The sequence below is a fragment of the Pimephales promelas genome, chromosome 3 (genome assembly GCF_988280905.1).
Source record: "Pimephales promelas chromosome 3, fPimPro1.hap1.1, whole genome shotgun sequence".
Classification (NCBI taxonomy): domain Eukaryota; kingdom Metazoa; phylum Chordata; class Actinopteri; order Cypriniformes; family Leuciscidae; genus Pimephales; species Pimephales promelas.
In genome coordinates this window covers 49,147,673-49,172,158 of record NC_142771.1, presented here as the reverse complement: position 1 = coordinate 49,172,158, position 24,486 = coordinate 49,147,673, and the positions used below count along the sequence as shown (strand labels likewise).

The 24,486-nt window shown below is 49.1% G+C and overlaps 5 protein-coding genes and 7 non-coding genes across 13 annotated transcripts; 5 read left to right on the top strand and 7 right to left on the bottom strand.

Moving 5' to 3' along the window:
* Positions 1 to 43: 43 nt before the first annotated feature.
* LOC148995428 (U6 spliceosomal RNA) lies at positions 44 to 150 on the bottom strand. The gene has a single exon (XR_016164997.1). It is a non-coding gene; the product is annotated as a U6 spliceosomal RNA (small nuclear RNA).
* Positions 151 to 584: 434 nt separating this feature from the next.
* LOC148995427 (U6 spliceosomal RNA) lies at positions 585 to 691 on the bottom strand. The gene has a single exon (XR_016164887.1). It is a non-coding gene; the product is annotated as a U6 spliceosomal RNA (small nuclear RNA).
* A 433-nt stretch (positions 692 to 1,124) lies between these two features.
* Positions 1,125 to 1,231, bottom strand: LOC148995426 (U6 spliceosomal RNA). Its single transcript, XR_016164777.1, has one exon. It is a non-coding gene; the product is annotated as a U6 spliceosomal RNA (small nuclear RNA).
* Positions 1,232 to 1,665: 434 nt separating this feature from the next.
* LOC148995425 (U6 spliceosomal RNA) lies at positions 1,666 to 1,772 on the bottom strand. Its single transcript, XR_016164665.1, has one exon. It is a non-coding gene; the product is annotated as a U6 spliceosomal RNA (small nuclear RNA).
* A 434-nt stretch (positions 1,773 to 2,206) lies between these two features.
* LOC148995424 (U6 spliceosomal RNA) lies at positions 2,207 to 2,313 on the bottom strand. The gene has a single exon (XR_016164553.1). It is a non-coding gene; the product is annotated as a U6 spliceosomal RNA (small nuclear RNA).
* A 434-nt stretch (positions 2,314 to 2,747) lies between these two features.
* LOC148995423 (U6 spliceosomal RNA) lies at positions 2,748 to 2,854 on the bottom strand. Its single transcript, XR_016164442.1, has one exon. It is a non-coding gene; the product is annotated as a U6 spliceosomal RNA (small nuclear RNA).
* Positions 2,855 to 3,287: 433 nt separating this feature from the next.
* Positions 3,288 to 3,394, bottom strand: LOC148995422 (U6 spliceosomal RNA). The gene has a single exon (XR_016164936.1). It is a non-coding gene; the product is annotated as a U6 spliceosomal RNA (small nuclear RNA).
* Positions 3,395 to 4,731: 1,337 nt separating this feature from the next.
* LOC148995421 (uncharacterized) lies at positions 4,732 to 6,358 on the top strand. The gene is made up of 4 exons (XM_089127900.1): positions 4,732 to 5,359; positions 5,437 to 5,735; positions 5,815 to 5,922; positions 6,034 to 6,358. The coding sequence occupies exons 1-4, from the start codon at positions 4,815 to 4,817 to the stop codon at positions 6,042 to 6,044; spliced, it is 963 nt and encodes a 320-aa protein (XP_088984026.1). The 5' UTR covers positions 4,732 to 4,814; the 3' UTR covers positions 6,045 to 6,358.
* LOC148995420 (uncharacterized) lies at positions 6,095 to 8,166 on the top strand. The gene is made up of 5 exons (XM_089128073.1): positions 6,095 to 6,098; positions 6,355 to 6,653; positions 6,796 to 7,235; positions 7,311 to 7,632; positions 7,846 to 8,166. The coding sequence occupies exons 1-5, from the start codon at positions 6,095 to 6,097 to the stop codon at positions 8,164 to 8,166; spliced, it is 1,386 nt and encodes a 461-aa protein (XP_088984199.1).
* Positions 8,167 to 8,272: 106 nt separating this feature from the next.
* Positions 8,273 to 11,100, top strand: LOC148995419 (uncharacterized). The gene is made up of 6 exons (XM_089127884.1): positions 8,273 to 8,745; positions 8,855 to 9,064; positions 9,146 to 9,459; positions 9,560 to 9,816; positions 9,928 to 10,176; positions 10,267 to 11,100. Exons 1-6 carry the CDS (start codon positions 8,361 to 8,363, stop codon positions 11,063 to 11,065), a joined length of 2,214 nt encoding a protein of 737 aa, XP_088984010.1. The 5' UTR covers positions 8,273 to 8,360; the 3' UTR covers positions 11,066 to 11,100.
* A 2,391-nt stretch (positions 11,101 to 13,491) lies between these two features.
* LOC148995418 (uncharacterized) lies at positions 13,492 to 16,106 on the top strand. 2 transcript variants are annotated; one of them, XM_089128971.1, is made up of 5 exons: positions 13,492 to 14,976; positions 15,054 to 15,355; positions 15,435 to 15,542; positions 15,654 to 15,673; positions 15,979 to 16,106. In XM_089128971.1, the coding sequence occupies exons 1-4, from the start codon at positions 14,432 to 14,434 to the stop codon at positions 15,662 to 15,664; spliced, it is 966 nt and encodes a 321-aa protein (XP_088985097.1). In that variant the 5' UTR covers positions 13,492 to 14,431; the 3' UTR covers positions 15,665 to 15,673; positions 15,979 to 16,106. The 2 variants fall into 2 exon arrangements, with proteins under 2 accessions (XP_088985097.1, XP_088985096.1); XM_089128970.1 differs by lacking the exon at positions 15,979 to 16,106 and having other exon boundaries at positions 15,654 to 15,935.
* Positions 15,715 to 20,125, top strand: LOC148995417 (uncharacterized). Its single transcript, XM_089128072.1, has 11 exons — positions 15,715 to 15,718; positions 15,979 to 16,271; positions 16,414 to 16,853; positions 16,929 to 17,250; positions 17,472 to 17,775; positions 17,874 to 18,371; positions 18,481 to 18,690; positions 18,772 to 19,085; positions 19,183 to 19,420; positions 19,477 to 19,754; positions 19,800 to 20,125. Exons 1-11 carry the CDS (start codon positions 15,715 to 15,717, stop codon positions 20,088 to 20,090), a joined length of 3,192 nt encoding a protein of 1,063 aa, XP_088984198.1. The 3' UTR covers positions 20,091 to 20,125.
* The last annotated feature ends 4,361 nt before the right edge of the window (positions 20,126 to 24,486 follow it).

Here is a 24,486-nt window from a genome sequence, read left to right as displayed (position 1 = left end):
TGTATGAATCAATTCCAGTGAAGGAGGCTTGATCACAGCTGCCAAAAATATGGAGCGCTTCACGGATTTGCGTGTCATCCTTTCGCAGGGGCCATGCTAATCTTCTCTGTATCGATCCAATTTTAGTATATGTGCTGCCTTAGCAAGCACGAGGCCAACTGTCCCACTCAAGGAATATGTACCCCTCGGGTTCCAGCGAGCCATCACCAAGGTGGTAGGGCAAGCGAGCCATCTACTGAAAGAATGGATTGGGTAGACTTATCTATGGTATCAAACTACAAGCTCTGAATGGGCTGTGTCCTCCAGGTTTTCGAGAAAGAAATGAGTTGGCGAAAAGCAGAAAACCGGATAATGCGGACAACCTTGACAACATTGAAGGGAAAAGATATCGCCTATGGGGTCAAACCCTGTTCCCTGTCAGCATCTGCTGAGAAAGGGAGTGGACACACTTTGCTGGAAAACTGAGAGTGCCCTATAGACATTGGAGATGCACCAGTTCTTGACACAAGAGATCAAGAATGAAAATACGTTGTGGCAAGAAGGTATGAATCAATTCCAGTGAAGGAGGCTTGATCACAGCTGCCAAAAATATGGAGCGCTTCACGGATTTGCGTGTCATCCTTTCGCAGGGGCCATGCTAATCTTCTCTGTATCGATCCAATTTTAGTATATGTGCTGCCTTAGCAAGCACGAGGCCAACTGTCCCGCTCAAGGAATATGTACCCCTCGGGTTCCAGCGAGCCATCACCAAGGTGGTAGGGCAAGCGAGCCATCTACTGAAAGAATGGGTTGGGTAGACTTATCTATGGTACCAAACTACAAGCTCTGAATGCGCTGTGTCCTCCAGGTTTTCGAGAAAGAAATGAGTTAGAGAAAGCAGAAAACCGGATAATGCGGACAACCTTGACAACATTGAAGGGAAAAGATATCGCCTATGGGGTCAAACCCTGTTCCCTGTCGGCATCTGCTGAGAAAGGGAGTGGACACACTTTGCTGGAAAACTGAGAGTGCCCTATAGACATTGGAGATGCACCAGTTCTTGACACAAGAGATCAAGAATGAAAATACGTTGTGGCAAGAAGGTATGAATCAATTCCAGTGAAGGAGGCTTGATCACAGCTGCCAAAAATATGGAGCGCTTCACGGATTTGCGTGTCATCCTTTCGCAGGGGCCATGCTAATCTTCTCTGTATCGATCCAATTTTAGTATATGTGCTGCCTTAGCAAGCACGAGGCCAACTGTCCCGCTCAAGGAATATGTACCCCTCGGGTTCCAGCGAGCCATCACCAAGGTGGTAGGGCAAGCGAGCCAACTACTGAAAGAATGGGTTGGGTAGACTTATCTATGGTACCAAACTACAAGCTCTGAATGCGCCGTGTCCTCCAGGTTTTCGAGAAATAAATGAGTTGGCGGAAAGCAGAAAACCGGATAATGCGGACAACCTTGACAACATTGAAGGGAAAAGATATCGCCTATGGGGTCAAACCCTGTTCCAGGTCGGCATCTGCTGAGAAAGGGAGTGGACACACTATGCTAGAAAACTGAGAGTGCCCTATAGACATTGGAGATGCACCAGTTCTTGACACAAGAGATCAAGAATGAAACTAAATAGTGGTAGAAAGGTATGAATCAATTCCAGTGAAGGAGGCTTGATCACAGCTGCCAAAAATATGGAGCGCTTCACGGATTTGCGTGTCATCCTTTCGCAGGGGCCATGCTAATCTTCTCTGTATCGATCCAATTTTAGTATATGTGCTGCCTTAGCAAGCACGAGGCCAACTGTCCCGCTCAAGGAATATGTACCCCTCGGGTTCCAGCGAGCCATCACCAAGGTGGTAGGGCAAGCGAGCCATCTACTGAAAGAATGGGTTGGGTAGACTTATCTATGGTATCAAACTACAAGCTCTGAATGGGCTGTGTCCTCCAGGTTTTCGAGAAAGAAATGAGTTGGCGGAAAGCAGAAAACCGGATAATGCGGACAACCTTGACAACATTGAAGGGAAAAGATATTGCCTATGGGGTCAAACCCTGTTCCCTGTCGGCATCTGCTGAGAAAGGGAGTGGACACACTATGCTGGAAAACTGAGAGTGCCCAATAGACATTGGAGATGCACCAGTTCTTGACACAAGAGATCAAGAATGAAACTAAATAGTGGTAGAAAGGTATGAATCAATTCCAGTGAAGGAGGCTTGATCACAGCTGCCAAAAATATGGAGCGCTTCACGGATTTGCGTGTCATCCTTTCGCAGGGGCCATGCTAATCTTCTCTGTATCGATCCAATTTTAGTATATGTGCTGCCTTAGCAAGCACGAGGCCAACTGTCCCACTCAAGGAATATGTACCCCTCGGGTTCCAGCGAGCCATCACCAAGGTGGTAGGGCAAGCGAGCCATCTACTGAAAGAATGGATTGGGTAGACTTATCTATGGTATCAAACTACAAGCTCTGAATGGGCTGTGTCCTCCAGGTTTTCGAGAAAGAAATGAGTTGGCGGAAAGCAGAAAACCGGATAATGCGGACAACCTTGACAACATTGAAGGGAAAAGATATCGCCTATGGGGTCAAACCCTGTTCCCTGTCGGCATCGGCTGAGAAAGGGAGTGGACACACTTTGCTGGAAAACTGAGAGTGCCCTATAGACATTGGAGATGCACCAGTTCTTGACACAAGAGATCAAGAATGAAAATACGTTGTGGCAAGAAGGTATGAATCAATTCCAGTGAAGGAGGCTTGATCACAGCTGCCAAAAATATGGAGCGCTTCACGGATTTGCGTGTCATCCTTTCGCAGGGGCCATGCTAATCTTCTCTGTATCGATCCAATTTTAGTATATGTGCTGCCTTAGCAAGCACGAGGCCAACTGTCTCGCTCAAGGAATATGTACCCCTCGGGTTCCAGCGAGCCATCACCAAGGTGGTAGGGCAAGCGAGCCATCTACTGAAAGAATGGGTTGGGTAGACTTATCTATGGTACCAAACTACAAGCTCTGAATGCGCTGTGTCCTCCAGGTTTTCGAGAAATAAATGAGTTAGAGAAAGCAGAAAACCGGATAATGCGGACAACCTTGACAACATTGAAGGGAAAAGATATCGCCTATGGGGTCAAACCCGGTTCCCTGTCGGCATCTGCTGAGAAAGGGAGTGGACACACTTTGCTGGAAAACTGAGAGTGCCCTATAGACATTGGAGATGCACCAGTTCTTGACACAAGAGATCAAGAATGAAAATACGTTGTGGCAAGAAGGTATGAATCAATTCCAGTGAAGGAGGCTTGATCACAGCTGCCAAAAATATGGAGCGCTTCACAGATTTGCGTGTCATCCTTTCGCAGGGGCCATGCTAATCTTCTCTGTATCGATCCAATTTTAGTATATGTGCTGCCTTAGCAAGCACGAGGCCAACTGTCTCGCTCAAGGAATATGTACCCCTCGGGTTCCAGCGAGCCATCACCAAGGTGGTAGGGCAAGCGAGCCATCTACTGAAAGAATGGATTGGGTAGACTTATCTATGGTATCAAACTACAAGCTCTGAATGCGCTGTGTCCTCCAGGTTTTCGAGAAAGAAATGAGTTGGCGGAAAGCAGAAAACCGGATAATGCGGACAACCTTGACAACATTGAAGGGAAAAGATATTGCCTATGGGGTCAAACCCTGTTCCCTGTCGGCATCTGCTGAGAAAGGGAGTGGACACACTATGCTGGAAAACTGAGAGTGCCCAATAGACATTGGAGATGCACCAGTTCTTGACACAAGAGATCAAGAATGAAACTAAATAGTGGTAGAAAGGTATGAATCAATTCCAGTGAAGGAGGCTTGATCACAGCTGCCAAAAATATGGAGCGCTTCACGGATTTGCGTGTCATCCTTTCGCTCTATGTCCCGCGATCTTCTCTGGATGCCGGCCAATCAGCAGCTCGTGCTGTCGAGCCTTTGTCGAGCGTTTTCAGTTTTGGGCCAATCAGAAAGCTCGGATTGTCGAGCGTTTTCAGTTATGGGCCAATCAGAAAGCTCGGATTGTCGAGCGTTTGTCGAGCGTTTTGGGCCAATCAACGGTTAGTATACTCAAGCTTTTGTCGAACGTTTTGGGCCAATAAACGGTTAGTATACTCAAGCGTCATAGCAACCAACTCAAACGGAAGAGTGTGACGGTTACGACTGACTGAGTGAGTAAAACAAAAATAAATAGAATATTACGAATGTACAGACAGTCTTCCCAGAGTACTTTTACAATGTACTGACATGGAATTTGTCGATGTATTATTACGTCTCTCCGTCGATCACTGGTTTTTATATTTAAAGAAACGTTAACGTATGTTAGTTAATTAACGTCAACCAACGTCAGGCGTCCTGTTTACACATTTAAACAATATTTACACTTGTCTGATCAAAGATTTAATACGTTTTGAGAGATCGCTAACATGTAATGTAATGCAATCCATTGAAAATTAATGGGACAACATGTGGCGATCTCTGAAAACAAAATTAAATTATGAAAAGACTATACATTTAGTATCTTTAGACCCTTAAGATTATAATATCACCACGTGAAATCAAAATATAAAGTTTAAGTGTATCTTTTATGCATTAACAATAAGCCTGTTTATTTAATGGCTGCCAATGCACCCTGGGGTCATTATTTACCTGTTGATTATTAATTTGTTAACGTTAATATTTCAATAATAGTGAATGTGTAGTTCTTGTATATCATTAATCTTGTGTGTGATAGTCCTGTTAATATGGCAATTAATATATAGCTGCTAGTTTAACCTGTAATGCTCATCTAATGCTGTGCTGTGCCATTTGTTGTTGAAGATATGTCTTTAGCAAATTTAAAATTCACGGCCTCGCAGCAGCTTATCCTGCGGGCCTCTGATGAGGCGTTGGCCTTCATCGCCTCTAAGGGGCCACGCGGGACCGCCGCTGCTGCGAGGGCCAAGAAGCCGGAGGAGGTGGAGAAGGAGGCCCAAGCCCACGTCGTCTCCAAGGGCGGTGACCCTGGTGACCCCATGCTGGTGCTGGGCTGCCACAGCATCCAGTTTGGGAAGTACCAGGGTCAAACTTTCCATTGGCTCCTGGAGAACGACGTGGGCTACATCACGCAGTTGGTTGCCAGCCACCAGCGGGAGCGGGAGAAAAGTGCCTCCGACAGCCCCCTTATGGCCAACAAGGACGCACTCGCCCGGTACTCGTGCGCCCACCCTGCTTTTGTGGAGCAGCTGAGGTTCCACCGGGTGCACGAGGAGGCCCGGGCCCGTGCCACTCAGCCCGGGTGTGAGGGCGAGGCGCTTGTTGGCTTTGGGGACTTCAAGGAGGCCACCCTGAAGGACCTGTACGAGTCTACGGGAAAAAAGCAGAAGACGTAAGTCCAGTTGTGGTGAAGGGCAGGGTGCTGTGACTTGTTGATATGCGTGTTAATCTTTGATCATTGTCTTGCAGCTTTGTCAAGTGGCTTCGGAGGAAGATACCGCAGCCTGGGACCTCAATGGACGCCGCCAGGAAGTACATCCTGGGCCGAGACAAGGAGCAGTCGGCAGAGGTGGCTGCTACCCCCCCACCTCTGAGCAGCAGCAGCAGCAGTGGCCCCAGTAAGGCTGCTGCTTCCACCGGGCTGCCGCCACGCAAGCCGACCGCTCCCATGTTCTCGGCCCTACTGGGAAGGCGTCCAATGGCCCCAGGTGAGCTGCAGGCCAAGGTCAGGAAGCTGATGACCACACCAGCACGGCCTGCAGTTCCAGGTATATCTCTTTCTTTCTCTTTAACACAACAGTGGTTCGGTGTAAAGGATTAACTAACCATTGCCCTCCCACCCCACAGCGGTGTCTACATCCGCCAGAGACCAGCGCCCCTCGGTTCCGCCGCCTTCCCCCCCCACAGAGGTGACGGACGAGGAACTGGTCCAGATGGCCACTGACTTAGAAACGGGTAATTGGCACCACACTGGACGTGTCACACTGCAACATTTGCCCTCAATATATATTATTCTGGCAGTATTTTAGCATTAACTGTAATGGTTTCATTTACTGGTCTCTACAGCTGATGCTTGAAGATCAAAGGTAAGTTTGGAAGGTAATGTAGCCGTCTTTGTCGGTGGTAGATGTGTAGAACGTAGTGGTAATGTAGATTTGCTTCACTTGGCCCTGCTTCACCTCTCAACATCCACCTTGTAGCACTAAACCATCTGCTCTATCACTGGCATGCTGTATGTCATCTATTCACTTGCATGCTACACACCATTTAATTACTGGTATGCTGCACGTCATCTAATCACTGGCATGCTGCACGTCTCACTTAGTCTTGCCTGCCTGTGGCTGATGCCATTTTGTTGTGTGTGTGTGTGTGTGAATGTGTCTGCAGCTCACGTACAGGTCCTTCAGACGCTCCCGCTGGTGGTGAGGCCTCCATCCCCACCTCCTCCGGCACTGTCCTACATCCCTCCCCCACCACCACCACCACCACCACCTCAAGTTGCGGCTGCTCCACCTAGCCTCGCGTTTCCTGCGCGGGCTCCGGCGCTGACCAGGGAGGAGCCCTGTCGCGTCTCCGTGGAGGAGACGCCATCCGGGGAGGCCACCCTGGCACCAGCGCCGGCAAAGAGGAAGAGGAAGGAGAGGAAAGTGGAGCAGCCCGCAACACCCACTCCTGCTTCGGCTGAGGTACAAACACACGCTCACACACCTGGCCCGTACTCATGGACGGCACAACTCAGTGAAGTTGACTGTCAATCTGCATGTAGCACCTCCTCTCAGCCTCCTGACTGTTTGTTTGTTTGGTTGTGTTCTTTTTTTTTTCTCACAGTCCCGGTTGCCTGAGAGCTGGCGGACAGCTCTCACCGTGGAAGAGCAGGAGTGGATCGGCCGGGAGCTGTTCAAGCCAGACAGCGAGGGGAGGACCAAACTCACCACAGACCTCAAGCTGTGGTGGGACCCTCCTCAGCCCCGGCCGAGTTACTTTCAGCCACCCGCCTCACCAGCTGCCTTCTTCGCGTGTCGGCTGTTCCTCTGGGTGCCCCTGCGTCTGTGGGGCGTCCGGCCGACATGCTGTAATAGGGCCCTCACAAAGTGTGGGCTCTACAGGACCATCCGGAGGGTCCTGGACATCGACGGCTGGTACTTGATGGCCACCGAGTACCTGGAGTGCCGTCGGTGTAAGAGGAAGGTAGCTGCCTGGTCGCAGGAGGTCGTGGGTCAGCTGGGTGAGGGGCATCGCGCCCTCTTCCCGGCAATCCTCACCTACAAGTAAGTATCTGTCTAAAAACCTTGTTGTGTCTGTGTGTGGCTCTTGTGTAACACATGATGTACTCCTCTCTGTAGACTTGCCTGCGACCGGCGGGTAATCATCCAGCTGCGTGAGCGTACTCGGGGGAACAGCGCCACGCAGCTGTACAAAAAACTCTGTGAGGCACACACAGAGGCCTGGATGCGGCGGTCCATACACTACCTCAGCGTCATGGAGCCCTTCACGTCGCAGGGTGTCGTGCGCATGTGCACCCCACCACCAAAACCGCCACCCGTGCCCCAGTACGCGTGGCTGTTATTGGTGTACTGCCACGACATCCTCTCCCGCCTGGAGGACGTGAAGGCCCGGGTCACCTCCGTCTTTGGTAGGGTTTTGAAGATGGACTCTACCAAGAAGGTAAATGTGGTGCTATATATGTACATATACTATATAGTTTGTACTATTATCGACATACATACTAATTTAACACACGCTCACTCGACATACATACTAATATATATACTAATATATATGTATACTAATATATGTGTGTATATAAGTGTGGTGTGGAGTGTCATGCTCTGGCTATGTGCGTGCAGCCTTACTGAGATGCTTTATCCTTTAAAACAGGTGACCCGGAAGCTCTCCGGTGCTGCCGCCCAGACCGCAGCATGGGCAACGAACGTCGGCAACGAGCACGGACAGGTGCTCATGTCCGTGCTCACGGACACCGAAGGTGCCGGCCTGTTGCCCATGGCTGAGGGGTTGATGCGGCGGTATCGGGACGCTGGGGTGGAGCCGCCTCAGCTCCTCTACGTCGACCGGGACTGTTGTTCGTCCCACGGGAGATCCAAGGCAGCTGACGTGTTCGGGAAGTGGGACAAGCTGGTGGTCCGGCTGGACATCTGGCACCTGATGCGCCGTTTTGCGTCAGGTGTGTTGTGGCAATAACAATAATTAAACAAATAGCATTTCAGTAAGAGACATCATGGTTCCATAACTTTTGATATAACATGCATTTTTCCATAACAGGTGTCACCACCGAGAGCCACCAGCTGTATAAACCCTTCCTGCAGCAGCTGTCTTCGTGCATCTTCCTGTGGGACCCAGAGGACACAGCCCGGTTGCTCAAAGCTACGAAGAGGATGCTTGAGGCGCAGGGGATGACCTTCTCGTCCGACGCCGGAGTGTGGAGGCACGTCAGCCGCAAGAACATGGCTCTCCATTGCCGTCGCCGCACGCGTGGAGCGGCGGAGACGGAGCGGCTGATCGGTGACCTCCTGGAAACCTTCGGCGGTGCCAGCGGACGAGACACCATGGGGATTTCCCTGCTGGACCAAGACCGCATCCAGAAGATCTGGAAGGAGCAGCGGCGCCACCTCCAGTGCATCCAGGACCCGCCGGGCGTGGAGCTGTACACTGAGACCGGCAGGATGACCAAGGGGGGGATCAGCCTGCCGGTGTACCGTTGTGCACGAGGCTCCACGTCCCTGGAGTCGTTCCACCTGCATCTCAACCGCTTCATTCCAGGTAGACCACACGTTTCACTGTCACGTCAATCTTTCACTGTCATTGACTCGCTGTCGTTCACATTGTGTGCACTGAATAAACTGCTAAACAGATCTGTGTTCCTCCGCAGGAGAAAGTGCCAATCCCTGGCACTTCCAGGCATTTCTCCTGGAGGGGTTGACGCGGTGGAACACAGACAGGGCGGCGTCCGTGGCACAGGAGGGACGGCCGCTGCTCCGCTCCTACAATGGCCCCCTGCAGCACTCTCTTGATCAGCTCAGCCAAAGGGTGCTTGGCGTGAGTGTGGTCAAGGATTACACCAAGCCCAGGGAGTACACTGGTAAGAACACTCAAGCCACCGCGCTTACACGTGTCCACACTGAATGATACTTGTACCTGACTGACTGTTGTTGTACTTCAGGGGAACTCATCGGCATCGAGTACCTGTACTCCCAGACGGGCAGAGTGCTGCAGGACGTCAGCTTGGACCCTGACATTCCGGACGCGGGGGGGGACGTTCCCCATCTCGTCGAGGATGACGAGCTCGCCGACGGCCAGGAGGTGGATGACCTCACCCTCCACGTGCCTGGCGAGTTCCTAGATCCTCTGACGGACCCGCGGTCAGGGCGACCGGCTGACGCACCCGCGCCCGAGCCATCCAGTCCGACCGGTGCCCCCGAGCCCGCACCCCACTCCTCCGGCCGGTCCTCGCCAGAGCCTCAGCAGGCTGCTGAGGTAAGCACGACTGTAGTGCATCCCGCATCACCAAAAACGGCGCTTGCTCTGTTCTATCCAACTGACTTATTTCTTTCTCCATTTTTCCGTGTGTCTGCAGGACTACAGAGGACCAGATGACCAGCCAGGGTACCTGGCCGTGGTCCAGTTGGCCACGGCCTTGGTGGGGTTGCGTCACGACCCGGCCTTGTCCGAGGGGAGGGTAGATGAGCTTATCAGGCTCTACGAGGCCCTGTCACCGTACGACAGGGCCCGAGTAGTTTACCCTCCCCGCTACAGGGACAGGCCAGCTCAGGGGCGCTTCATGGCAGCGAAGCCAAGCCGCACCAGTATACCTGGTGTGGAAAGCTTGAGGCGGTAAGGCTACACTTCCATCATACATATCCCTGATGTACACACCAGCTGCTCTATGTAATGTTGCCCATTATCTTGCTCATATCTGTCATTGTTTTTGTCCATTGTCCACAGCTGCCTGGTCGGAGAGACCTCTGGACCTGCCAGCAGTCCCAGCGCAAGCCGGCTGGTAGAGGCAGTATGCGCCCAGCTCTGCCGCTTGATCCCCTCGGGCAGCCGTGCACACGGTGCCCGGAGGTCGCGGTGGGAGAGCATACTGCTTCGGTACCAGCACATCCGGGACCTTGTGCTGGGCCACCAGAGGCTGATGGCTCGGGCGCCCATTCAGCTCTTTGAGCTGAATGCCAGGACCCTCTCGCTGTGGTATGTTTGATGCTTTTGATGGTATTGATGAATTGCATGCTCTTAAAATTGTACATGTAACTAAAATACTATGTTGAAATCCGTTCTCAGGTTCACCAGGACGCAGCGGGAGAAGGAGAGGACTGTGCTCACTTCAGGCGTTGCAGCAGAGGGACGACCACCGGCGGCGGCAGCGGGCTCGGCGACGGGCCCAACAGCAGCGGCGGATCGTCCTCCGGCAGCAGCAACAGGCCAGGCGACGACAGCAGCGCCAAGGGTGGTGGGACCTCCGGCAGCAGCACTGGCTGTGGCAGCACCGGTGCCTGTTTTGCCAGCGCCAGTGCGCCCACTGGCGCCTTTACCGCCTGCCCCCTCAGCTGTTGTCCTGGCCATACCACCAGCTGCTGCGGCTGCAACAGGACCTTTTTCGATGACACAGCCTCTCTTTCTGGACCTCTCACTGCCCCAGCAGAGCGTAAGGGTGCTCCCCATACCTACGCTCCCTCGGACAACGCCAGCTCCACACATCCTCCCTCTGCCTCTGGCCGCCGCACATCACGCCGGCCCTCTGCCTGCACTGCAGCTGCTGCCAGGACAGCAAGGACAACAAGCAGTGCAGGCAGCACCTCCTGCTCCCCCTCCTCAGCCTCGCTCTGTGTACAAAACTGAGTGGCTGAGGAGGAAGAGGGCTGAGCAGAGGGCAGCAGCAGGAGCAGGAGCAGTCGTTGCTGCCCGGGCCGGCATGCCACAAGAACAAAAGTGCAGGACATGCGGCCAGCCAAAGCGGAGGGAGACTGGACACACCCGCTACGGCAATGTACATTTTTGCTCTGCCGCCGCAGCGGGTAAGAGTGTGGAGGAGTGGCTGAGGGAGATGAAGGACAAGGAAAAGGGTCGAGCCCCGGACTGATTTTGCATTCTCGCTGGGGCAGGTGTATATAGTTGTTTGTGTTTTTTTTGTTTGTTTATTTTTAAAGACATTGACTTTACCCTCCACATGGACCGGGACCTTGCCGCGGTGTGGAGGCTTCTTACAAACACCGGTCCACACCTGTCACAATTTTTCTACAGCACAGTGACACTATGCTTGAAAAAACATTGTGTATCCCATTCACACCTGTATAACATTGCCATGCCTTTGTACTATACTGATTCTTTGCACTGACAAGTTTTATAGGCCTATACTGTGTGTCTTCATCACATGGCTTAAGAAAAAGAAAAGATAACATTGTCTGTCCCATTCACACCTGTATAACACATTGTCATGCATTTGTGCTGTTATGATTTTATGCGCTGACAAGTTATATAGGTCTTTTGGACATGTGGGTATGTTGAACAATGTGGTCATTGTCTTTGGAGTTACGTTGCACTGGCTTTGTTGCCGCCGCGTTGGTACTTCACACTGTATGCTGCTGCGTTATGTATCCATGCATGTCTGTAATGAGCCCTTATATTATATCAATGCCACTGTTCTGCATCAATACCACTGTCTGCATCAATACCACTGTTCTCAATACCACTGTCTGCATCAATACCACTGTCTGCATCAATACCACTGTCTGCATCAATACCACTGTCTGCATCAATACCACTGTTCTCAATACCACTGTCTGCATCAATACCACTGTCTGCATCAATACCACTGTTCTCAATACCACTGTCTGCATCAATACCACTGTTCTCAATACCACTGTTCTCAATACCACTGTTCTGCATCAATACCACTGTCTGCATCAATACCACTGTCTGCATCAATACCACTGTCTGCATCAATACCACTGTTCTCAATACCACTGTTCTGCATCAATACCACTGTCTGCATCAATACCACTGTCTGCATCAATACCACTGTTCTCAATACCACTGTCTGCATCAATACCACTGTTCTCAATACCACTGTCTGCATCAATACCACTGTTCTCAATACCACTGTCTGCATCAATACCACTGTCTGCATCAATACCACTGTCTGCATCAATACCACTGTCTGCATCAATACCACTGTTCTCAATACCACTGTCTGCATCAATACCACTGTTCTCAATACCACTGTCTGCATCAATACCACTGTTCTCAATACCACTGTCTGCATCAATACCACTGTCTGCATCAATACCACTGTCTGCATCAATACCACTGTCTGCATCAATACCACTGTTCTCAATACCACTGTCTGCATCAATACCACTGTTCTCAATACCACTGTTCTCAATACCACTGTCTGCATCAATACCACTGTTCTGCATCAATACCACTGTTCTGCATCAATACCACTGTTCTCAATACCACTGTTCTGCATCAATACCACTGTCTGCATCAATACCACTGTCTGCATCAATACCACTGTTCTCAATACCACTGTCTGCATCAATACCACTGTTCTCAATACCACTGTCTGCATCAATACCACTGTTCTCAATACCACTGTCTGCATCAATACCACTGTCTGCATCAATACCACTGTCTGCATCAATACCACTGTCTGCATCAATACCACTGTTCTCAATACCACTGTCTGCATCAATACCACTGTTCTCAATACCACTGTCTGCATCAATACCACTGTCTGCATCAATACCACTGTCTGCATCAATACCACTGTTCTCAATACCACTGTCTGCATCAATACCACTGTTCTCAATACCACTGTTTTATTGTATTGTATTGTATTTTGAAATAAATAATCTATTTCACACTGTAGTCTACTGCTGCTGCTGTTTGGTGTTTTCTGCATCTATACAATCATCATCAACTGATATGTTATTGATAAATTTTATTTAAATATCAAAAAAATATTTCAATATACATACATACATACATACATACATACATATATATATATATATATATATATATATATATATATATATATATATATATATATATAATGTGCAGAAAAAGGTGAAACAATATAAATACAATATGTTCAACAACAAATTTTAATATCTATCCAGAAAAGGGTGAAACAATATAAAAAGGTTAGACAATGTGAATACAATATATTATTTAACATACATGTTAATGTCTATGCAGAAAAAGGTGAAACAATATAAATACAATATAATGTTTAACACAAATATAATGTTTAACACAACAGATTTTAATATCTATGCAGAAAAAGGTTAAACAAATAATACACGTCATGTTACCTTAACGTATACACATGAAATAGGCATGATATATGTAAAAAAATAATGTTTGATATTTGTGCTTCGGGCGGGATTCGATCCTACGTTTTGATGGTCTCGTTTGTACCTCGTTTGTGCGACTGGGCATGCGCGAAGGCGCTAATGCGCCTGCGCACAAACAGAGAAAAATGATGGGGAAGCTTTGCGCTCTATGTCCCGCGATCTTCTCTGGATGCCGGCCAATCAGCAGCTCGTGCTGTCGAGCCTTTGTCGAGCGTTTTCAGTTTTGGGCCAATCAGAAAGCTCGGATTGTCGAGCGTTTTCAGTTATGGGCCAATCAGAAAGCTCGGATTGTCGAGCGTTTGTCGAGCGTTTTGGGCCAATCAACGGTTAGTATACTCAAGCTTTTGTCGAGCGTTTTGGGCCAATAAACGGTTAGTATACTCAAGCGTCATAGCAACCAACTCAAACGGAAGAGTGTGACGGTTACGACTGACTGAGTGAGTAAAACAAAAATAAATAGAATATTACGAATGTACAGACATTGTCTTCCCAGAGTACTTTTACAATGTACTGACATGGAATTTGTCGATGTATTATTACGTCTCTCCGTCGATCACTGGTTTTTATATTTAAAGAAACGTTAACGTATGTTAGTTAATTAACGTCAACGTCAGGCGTCCTGTTTACACATTTAAACAATATTTACACTTGTCTGATCAAAGATTTAATACGTTTTGAGAGATCGCTAACATGTAATGTAATGCAATCCATTGAAAATTAATGGGACAACATGTGGCGATCTCTGAAAACAAAATTAAATTATGAAAAGACTATACATTTAGTATCTTTAGACCCTTAAGATTATAATATCACCACGTGAAATCAAATATAAAGTTTAAGTGTATCTTTTATGCATTAACAATAAGCCTGTTTATTTAATGGCTGCCAATGCACCCTGGGGTCATTATTTACCTGTTGATTATTAATTTGTTAACGTTAATATTTCAATAATAGTGAATGTGTAGTTCTTGTATATCATTAATCTTATGTGTGATAGTCCTGTTAATATGGCAATTAATATATAGCTGCTAGTTTAACCTGTAATGCTCATCTAATGCTGTGCTGTGCCATTTGTTGTTGAAGATATGTCTTTAGCAAATTTAAAATTCACGGCCTCGCAGCAGCTTATCCTGCGGGCCTCTGATGAGGCGTTGGCCTTCATCGCCTCTAAGGGGCCACGCGGGACCGCCGCTGCTGCGAGGGCCAAGAAGCCGGAGGAGGTGGAGAAGGAGGCCCAAGCCCACGTCGTCTCCAAGGGCGGTGACCCTGGTGACCCCATGCTGGTGCTGGGCTGCCACAGCATCCAGTTTGGGAAGTACCAGGGTCAAACTTTCCGTTGGCTCCTGGAGAACGACGTGGGCTACATCACGCAGTTGGTTGCCAGCCACCAGCGGGAGCGGGAGAAAAGTGCCTCCGACAGCCCCCTTATGGCCAACAAGGACGCACTCGCCCGGTACTCGTGCGCCCACCCTGCTTTTGTGGAGCAGCTGAGGTTCCACCGGGTGCACGAGGAGGCCCGGGCCCGTGCCACTCAGCCCGGGTGTGAGGGCGAGGCGCTTGTTGGCTTTGGGGACTTCAAGGAGGCCACCCTGAAGGACCTGTACGAGTCTACAGGAAAAAAGCAGAAGACGTAAGTCCAGTTGTGGTGAAGGGCAGGGTGCTGTGACTTGTTGATATGCGTGTTAATCTTTGATCATTGTCTTGCAGCTTTGTCAAGTGGCTTCGGCGGAAGATACCGCAGCCTGGGACCTCAATGGACGCCGCCAGGAAGTACATCCTGGGCCGAGACAAGGAGCAGTCGGCAGAGGTGGCTGCTACCCCCCCACCTCTGAGCAGCAGCAGCAGCAGCAGTGGCCCCAGCAAGGCTGCTGCTTCCACCGGGCTGCCGCCACGCAAGCCGACCGCTCCCATGTTCTCGGCCCTACTGGGAAGGCGTCCAATGGCCCCAGGTGAGCTGCAGGCCAAGGTCAGGAAGCTGATGACCACACCAGCACGGCCTGCAGTTCCAGGTATATCTCTTTCTTTCTCTTTAACACAACAGTGGTTCGGTGTAAAGGATTAACTAACCATTGCCCTCCCACCCCACAGCGGTGTCTACATCCGCCAGAGACCAGCGCCCCTCGGTTCCGCCGCCTTCCCCCCCCACAGAGGTGACGGACGAGGAACTGGTCCAGATGGCCACTGACTTAGAAACGGGTAATTGGCACCACACTGGACGTGTCACACTGCAACATTTGCCCTCAATATATATTATTCTGCCAGTATTTTAGCATTAACTGTAATGGTTTCATTTACTGGTCTCTACAGCTGATGCTTGAAGATCAAAGGTAAGTTTGGAAGGTAATGTAGCCGTCTTTGTCGGTGGTAGATGTGTAGAACGTAGTGGTAATGTAGATTTGCTTCACTTGGCCCTGCTTCACCTCTCAACATCCACCTTGTAGCACTAAACCATCTGCTCTATCACTGGCATGCTGTATGTCATCTATTCACTTGCATGCTACACACCATTTAATTACTGGTATGCTGCACGTCATCTAATCACTGGCATGCTGCACGTCTCACTTAGTCTTGCCTGCCTGTGGCTGATGCCATTTTGTTGTGTGTGTGTGTGTGTGTGTGAATGTGTCTGCAGCTCACGTACAGGTCCTTCAGACGCTCCCGCTGGTGGTGAGGCCTCCATCCCCACCTCCTCCGGCACTGTCCTACATCCCTCCCCCACCACCACCACCACCTCAAGTTGCGGCTGCTCCACCTAGCCTCGCGTTTCCTGCGCGGGCTCCGGCGTTGACCAGGGAGGAGCCCTGTCGCGTCTCCGTGGAGGAGACGCCATCCGGGGAGGCCACCCTGGCACCAGCGCCGGCAAAGAGGAAGAGGAAGGAGAGGAAAGTGGAGCAGCCCGCAACACCCACTCCTGCTTCGGCTGAGGTACAAACACACGCTCACACACCTGGCCCGTACTCATGGACGGCACAACTCAGTGAAGTTGACTGTCAATCTGCATGTAGCACCTCCTCTCAGCCTCCTGACTGTTTGTTTGTTTGGTTGTGTTCTTTTTTTTTTCTCACAGTCCCGGTTGCCTGAGAGCTGGCGGACAGCTCTCACCGTGGAAGAGCAGGAGTGGATCGGCCGGGAGCTGTTCAAGCCAGACAGCGAGGGGAGGACCAAACTCACCACAGACCTCAAGCTGTGGTGGGACCCTCCTCAGCCCCGGCCGAGTTACTCTCAGCCACCCGCCTCACCAGCTGCCTTCTTCGCGTGTCGGCTGTTCCTCTGGGTGCCCCTGCGTCTGTGGGGCGTCCGGCCGACATGCTGTAATAGGGCCCTCACAAAGTGTGGGCTCTACAGGACCATCCGGAGGGTCCTGGACATCGACGGCTGGTACTTGATGGCCACCGAGTACCTGGAGTGCCGTCGGTGTAAGAGGAAGGTAGCTGCCTGGTCGCAGGAGGTCGTGGGTCAGCTGGGTGAGGGGCATCGCGCCCTCTTCCCGGCAATCCTCACCTACAAGTAAGTATCTGTCTAAAAACCTTGTTGTGTCGTCGTGTGGCTCTTGTGTAACACATGATGTACTCCTCTCTGTAGACTTGCCTGCGACCGGCGGGTAATCATCCAGCTGCGTGAGCGTACTCGGGGGAACAGCGCCACGCAGCTGTACAAAAAACTCTGTGAGGCACACACAGAGGCCTGGATGCGGCGGTCCATACACTACCTCAGCGTCATGGAGCCCTTCACGTCGCAGGGTGTCGTGCGCATGTGCACCCCACCACCAAAACCGCCACCCGTGCCCCAGTACGCGTGGCTGTTATTGGTGTACTGCCACGACATCCTCTCCCGCCTGGAGGACGTGAAGGCCCGGGTCACCTCCGTCTTTGGTAGGGTTTTGAAGATGGACTCTACCAAGAAGGTAAATGTGGTGCTATATATGTATATACACTATATAGTTTGTACTATTATCGACATACATACTAATTTAACACGCGCTCACTCGACATACATACTAATATAAATACTAATATATATACTAATATATATATATATATATATATATAAATAAGTGTGGTGTGGAGTATCATGCTCTGGCTATGTGCGTGCAGCCTTACTGAGATGCTTTATCCTTTAAAACAGGTGACCCGGAAGCTCTCCGGTGCTGCCGCCCAGACCGCAGCATGGGCAACGAACGTCGGCAACGAGCACGGACAGGTGCTCATTTCCGTGCTCACGGACACCGAGGGTGCCGGCCTGTTGCCCATGGCTGAGGGGTTGATGCGGCGGTATCGGGACGCTGGGGTGGAGCCACCTCAGCTCCTCTACGTCGACCGGGACTGTTGTTCGTCCCACGGGAGATCCAAGGCAGCTGACGTGTTCGGGAAGTGGGACAAGCTGGTGGTCCGGCTGGACATCTGGCACCTGATGCGCCGGTTTGCGTCAGGTGTGTTGTGGCAATAACAATAATTAAACAAATAGCATTTCAGTAAGAGACATCATGGTTCCATAACTTTTGATATAACATGCATTTTTCCATAACAGGTGTCACCACTGAGAGCCACCAGCTGTATAAACCCTTCCTGCAGCAGCTGTCTTCGTGCATCTTCCTGTGGGACCCAGAGGACACAGCCCGGTTGCTCAAAGCTACGAAGAGGATGCTTGAGGCGCAGGGGATGACCTTCTCGTCCGACGCCGGAGTGTGGAGGCACGTCAGCCGCAAGAACATGGCTCTCCATTGCCGTCGCCGCACGCGTGGAGCGGCGGAGACGGAGCGGCTGATCGGTGACCTCCTGGAAACCTTCGGCGGTGCCAGCGGACGAGACACCATGGGGATTTCCCTGCTGGACCAAGACCGCATCCAGAAGATCTGGAAGGAGCAGCGGCGCCACCTCCAGTGCATCCAGGACCCGCCGGGCGTGGAGCTGTACACTGAGACCGGCAGGATGACCAAGGGGGGGATCAGCCTGCCGGTGTACCGTTGTGCACGAGGCTCCACGTCCCTGGAGTCGTTCCACCTGCATCTCAACCGCTTCATTCCAGGTAGACCACACGTTTCACTGTCACGTCAATCTTTCACTGTCATCGACTCGCTGTCGTTCACATTGTGTGCACTGAATAAACTGCTAAACAGATCTGTGTTCCTCCGCAGGAGAAAGTGCCAATCCCTGGCACTTCCAGGCATTTCTCCTGGAGGGGTTGACGCGGTGGAACACAGACAGGGCGGCGTCCGTGGCACAGGAGGGACGGCCGCTGCTCCGCTCCTACAATGGCCCCCTGCAGCACTCTCTTGATCAGCTCAGCCAAAGGGTGCTTGGCGTGAGTGTGGTCAAGGATTACACCAAGCCCAGGGAGTACACTGGTAAGAACACTCAAGCCACCGCGCTTACACGTGTCCACACTGAATGATACTTGTACCTGACTGACTGTTGTTGTACTTCAGGGGAACTCATCGGCATCGAGTACCTGTACTCCCAGACGGGCAGAGTGCTGCAGGACGTCAGCTTGGACCCTGACATTCCGGACGCGGGGGGGGACGTTCCCCATCTCGTCGAGGATGACGAGCTCGCCGACGGCCAGGAGGTGGATGACCTCACCCTCCACGTGCCTGGCGAGTTCCTAGATCCTCTGACGGACCCGCGGTCAGGGCGACCGGCTGACGCACCCGCGCCCGAGCCATCCAGTCCGACCGGTGCCCCCGAGCCCGCACCCCACTCCCCCGGCCGGTCCTCGCCAGAGCCTCAGCAGGCTGCTGAGGTAAGCACGACTGTAGTGCATCCCGCATCACCAAAAACGGCGCTTGCTCTGTTCTATCCAACTGACTTATTTCTTTCTTTTTCTTGTGTGTCTGCAGGACTACAGAGGACCAGATGACCAGCCAGGGTACCTGGCCGTGGTCCAGTTGGCCACGGCCTTGGTGGGGTTGCGTCACGACCCGGCCTTGTCCGAGGGGAGGGTAGATGAGCTTATCAGGCTCTACGAGGCCCTGTCACCGTACGACAGGGCCCGAGTAGTTTACCCTCCCCGCTACAGGGACAGGCCAGCTCAGGGGCGCTTCATGGCAGCGAAGCCAAGCCGCACCAGTATACCTGGTGTGGAAAGCTTGAGGCAACAGGCCAGGCGACGACAGCAGTGGGACCTCCGGCAGCAGCACCGGCTGTGGCAGCACCGGTGCCTGTTTTGCCAGCACCAGTGCGCCCACTGGCGCCTTTACCGCCTGCCCCCTCAGCTGTTGTCCTGGCCATACCACCAGCTGCTGCGGCTGCAACAGGACCTTTTTCAACAACACAGCCTCTCTTTCTGGACCTCTCACTGCCCCAGCAGAGCGTAAGGGTGCTCCCCATACCGACGCTCCCTCGGACAACGCCAGCTCCACACATCCTCCCTCTGCCTCTGGCCGCCGCACATCACGCCGGCCCTCTGCCTGCACTGCAGCTGCTGCCAGGACAGCAAGGACAACAAGCAGTGCAGGCAGCACCTCCTGCTCCCCCTCCTCAGCCTCGCTCTGTGTACAAAACTGAGTGGCTGAGGAGGAAGAGGGCTGAGCAGAGGGCAGCAGCAGGAGCAGGAGCAGTCGTTGCTGCCCGGGCCGGCATGCCACAAGAACAAAAGTGCAGGACATGCGGCCAGCCAAAGCAGAGGGAGACTGGACACACCCGCTACGGCAATGTACATTTTTGCTCTGCCGCCGCAGCGGGTAAGAGTGTGGAGGAGTGGCTGAGGGAGATGAAGGACAAGGAAAAGGGTCGAGCCCCGGACTGATTTTGCATTCTCGCTGGGGCAGGTGTATATAGTTGTTTGTGTTTTTTTTTTTTTTTTTTGTTTATTTTTAAAGACATTGACTTTACCCTCCACATGGACCGGGACCTTGCCGCGGTGTGGAGGGTTCTTACAAACACCGGTCCACACCTGTCACAATTTTTCTACAGCACAGTGACACTATGCTTGAAAAAACATTGTGTATCCCATTCACACCTGTATAACATTGCCATGCCTTTGTACTATACTGATTCTTTGCACTGACAAGTTTTATAGGCCTATACTGTGTGTCTTCTGCCTATCATATGGCTTAAGAAAAAGAAAAGATAACATTGTCTGTCCCATTCACACCTGTATAACACATTGTCATGCATTTGTGCTGTTCTGATTATATGCGCTGACAAGTTATATAGGTCTTTTGGACATGTGGGTATGTTGAACAAAGTTGGTACTTCACACTGTATGCTGCTGCATTATGTATCCATGCATGTCTGTAATGAGCCCTTATATTATATCAATGCCACTGTTCTGCATCAATACCACTGTCTGCATCAATACCACTGTTCTCAATACCACTGTCTGCATCAATACCACTGCTCTCAATACCACTGTCTGCATCAATACCACTGTTCTGCATTAATACCACCAATACCACTGTCTGCATCAATACCACTGTTCTCAATACCACTGTCTGCATCAATACCACCAATACCACTGTCTGCATCAATACCACTGTTCTCAATACCACTGTCTGCATCAATACCACTGTTCTCAATACCACTGTCTGCATCAATACCACCAATACCACTGTCTGCATCAATACCACTCTTCTGCATTAATACCACCAATACCACTGTCTGCATCAATACCACCACTACCACTGTCTGCATCAATACCACCAATACCACTGTCTGCATCAATACCACTGTTCTGCATCAATACCACTATCTGCATCAATACCACTGTCTTTCTCAATACCACTGTCTGCATCAATACCACTGTTTTATTGTATTGTATTTTGAAATAAATAATCTATTTCACACTGTAGTCTACTGCTGCTGCTGTTTGGTGTTTTCTGCATCTATACAATCATCATCAACAACTGATATGTAATTGATAATTTTTATTTCAATATCAAAAAAATATTTCCATATATATATATATATATATATACATACAGCACTGCTGGTCACTATATGACGCAATTGTCAAAACTAATCATAAGTAGAAGTTGATATTAGTTCAAGTTTGCTCTGTGTGGAAGTATTGTTCTGTTCCAGTGATGTTCTGTGACTCAACCTTGAAGGGAAAAGATATCGCCTATGGGGTCAAACCCTGTTCCCTGTCGGCATCTGCTGAAGAAAGGGAGTGGACACACTAACCAACTCCCTGCTATACCTAGGTAAAGGCTACACAAAAGAAAGGGGTTCTACCTATTAAAAATTGTCAATTACAAATCACACCAGAACCATCTGACCCATTTAATGCTGCTTAACTACATAGTGAAATGAAAAAAATAAAGACCTTCAAAAATAACCATATAAATTCACAAAACATTGAAAAGAAACCAAAAGAAAAAGAAAAGAACCCATTCCTTTAAATACCCCTCAATCCCATAGACAACATTACTTAGGCAACCACATAAAGCATGACTTATCTGTTTGACTCCAAAGATGCATGAAAGTCCTAGTCCAAGTCTCTGCTGAATTTGGTTTGAAAAGTCTGATGTCCAAGGAATAGTAGTAGAATAAATCCAATCCAAAAATGGTGTATGGAAGAAATCAAAATCCACTTTCATCCACAGTCCTTTCATTCCCTTTTTATTGTAGCCACTTTTCTCATTCCTGCAGGGCGTTTTCTACAGACTCCAAACAACAAGTAAATAAATACTCTTTCAATGTTTAGCAATATGTCAAAACATCACATTTCAAGCATACAATACATTCACTTAAAGGGGAACTTGGTAACTTATTTAACATAATAAAGCCATCTAGAAATCATTTGGATGGTTAAACAACCTGTTCTGGTGATATTGGTTGACTTTACCAGCTCCCCCCAGCGTTCCCAGGCAAAAAAACAACCTTGCAACATGAGGACTACCGTCCCGGCAAAATAAAAATCGGAAGTCTCGCGAGAAGCAAAACGAGAACGAGTGCGAAACACGAGCTGCTTTACGGCAATTCAACACACACACGCCCACCTCAAAACTAGCTAGAAGTAACCTGAGTAATAATACAAGCGACGATGGATAATGTTTCAGCGAAAAGACTGAAGAGACGGTTATCGGCGGAGGACGTGAAAGAGAGGAAAAAACTTTTTGACCGTGCCAGGGACCGTACAAGAGTCAACATTGGTCGTGCATTCACCGAGTGGCGAGAGCTAAAAGAAAATGAAGAATGCAGAACAGATGCGGACCTTGCGTTTCTGCTAATGCAATTGTAAGTAAGTGTTTGTTTTATTTATTACTTATTCTTGTTTGTGTTTATAAATGTGTTCAAACCATGACTGTCTGTATAAGCTGATTGCCTTACGTTAGCGAGACAACGTGTTTGTTTTGAGCACGGTACATTGCTATCTGTTGTATTGGGTTGCTTCTATCTATGTGGCAAACTTGACAAACAACTATTGTCATATATGATTTTTCCGTCGGGCCTTGTAGTGGTACATAATAACCAAGTCTAATAACACTGATCACATATGTCTCTGCATTCGTGTTTTAGCATCGGTCAAAAATATGTGTTTGCTATATCTAGACTGTTTGATTTCGTAATGGATTAGCAATAGTCATAAATGTTCTTTTAGTTTTATATTGTTTAGAAAATTTATACAATAGCTGTGTCCCAATGTGAAGGCTGCATCCTCTGAAGTCCGTATTTGAAGGACGGTTGGCCGTATTTGAAGACCGATTGCGTCACAGCCGCGCGACGAAGTACGTCCCAATTCAAAGGCTGCATCCGCGAAGGCCGCATTTAAAGGCCGATTGCGTCATCGCGGTGGGATGAAGGCTGTCCCAATTCAGTTATGCATCCTCCGAAGGCCGTATTCGAAGGCCGGTTGCGTCATTGCAGCGCGACGAAGGCTTACCTAATTCAAAAGCGACGCCAAATGCACCCTTCATTTCCCCGTGAAAGGAAGGATACATAAATGGACACTTCGCGGACTATCCTACCCGATCCTACCCCATAAATCATTGCGCGGGTGACGACAGCATTTTTATTTAAAAAAAGGGTGGCCGAGAGTTCAGTGGTGGACGGCAAATTCACATTTAAATGTAAAAGTATTATGTTTTTATTTACTCAAATAGCCAGAGAAACCAGTGTTAAGAGCCAAAAGTTTTTTTTTTGTTTTTTTTTCGTTTTTTTTCTTCTTATTATTCATCTTTACTCATTCGTCAGCATTGCATGGTTTTGTCAAGTGGAAATGCGAAAACGGCTTTTATAGCCTTGTATTGCATTTCTTGTACATTGTATTTCTTTATTATTCATTATTTCATTATTTTATGCAACTTTAAATGTGTACACAAAAGAGAATTCATGGCTCTGGATATTTGTTTATTTTTGTAAGGGTCTGTGAGTGTTTGCAAGGTTGATACATTTAAACTATAATATACTTTTGTTTTGTGTCGTTTAATGTAAAATGTGTAGTGTTGTGGTCCTGTGAGGGAAAAGGGTAGGCTACTTCACATTTGTACATGAATACTATCGCAGTATGAAGTTCCTTACATTCTCCCAGACTTCCACTGGTTATTTTAAAAATTAAAGTAACAAATTGTTGGTCCATTGTCACAATATTAACAAATTGTTGCTAACTTCAACTTCGTCCCATATCAAAGTGCGCACCTGAAGCGCTCGGACCGGTCTAGCCTGCGGAGGATTGTTCTTGTCGCCTAGCAACTGTGACTGACAGCTGACGACGACGAGCGGGAGTAACGACGTTTGCACTGGACTTTTTATATTTGGTTTAAAATATTCAAATAGGATTGACAGCCTGTATAAATATATTCACCATGGTCCATTTAGACAATAAAAAGAAAACCCTACAAAATCGTATGGTACGATTAACATTTGAATAGGCTATTGGCTATATATGTGCCTATGTTTTATCATTATTATTTTTTAGGCTATTTCATTACAATATTTACGTAGGTTAACACCCAATATTTGAACAGTTTACAGTGTAATCTGGCTATTCAGGACGCAGCCTCTAGCATTAAACCAGCTCTGGCCAACTCTTGAGCCGAAAATACATGACTCTAAATATTTTTTTAGTGGTTATGTGAATTGAAATTATGTGATTTTATATATATTGCCCCTCATTTAAAGACAGGAAAATATAAAACATAAAATTTCCAGTAAAATATAAAACAACAAAATGACAATAGCCTTTCTCCATAGCTGTT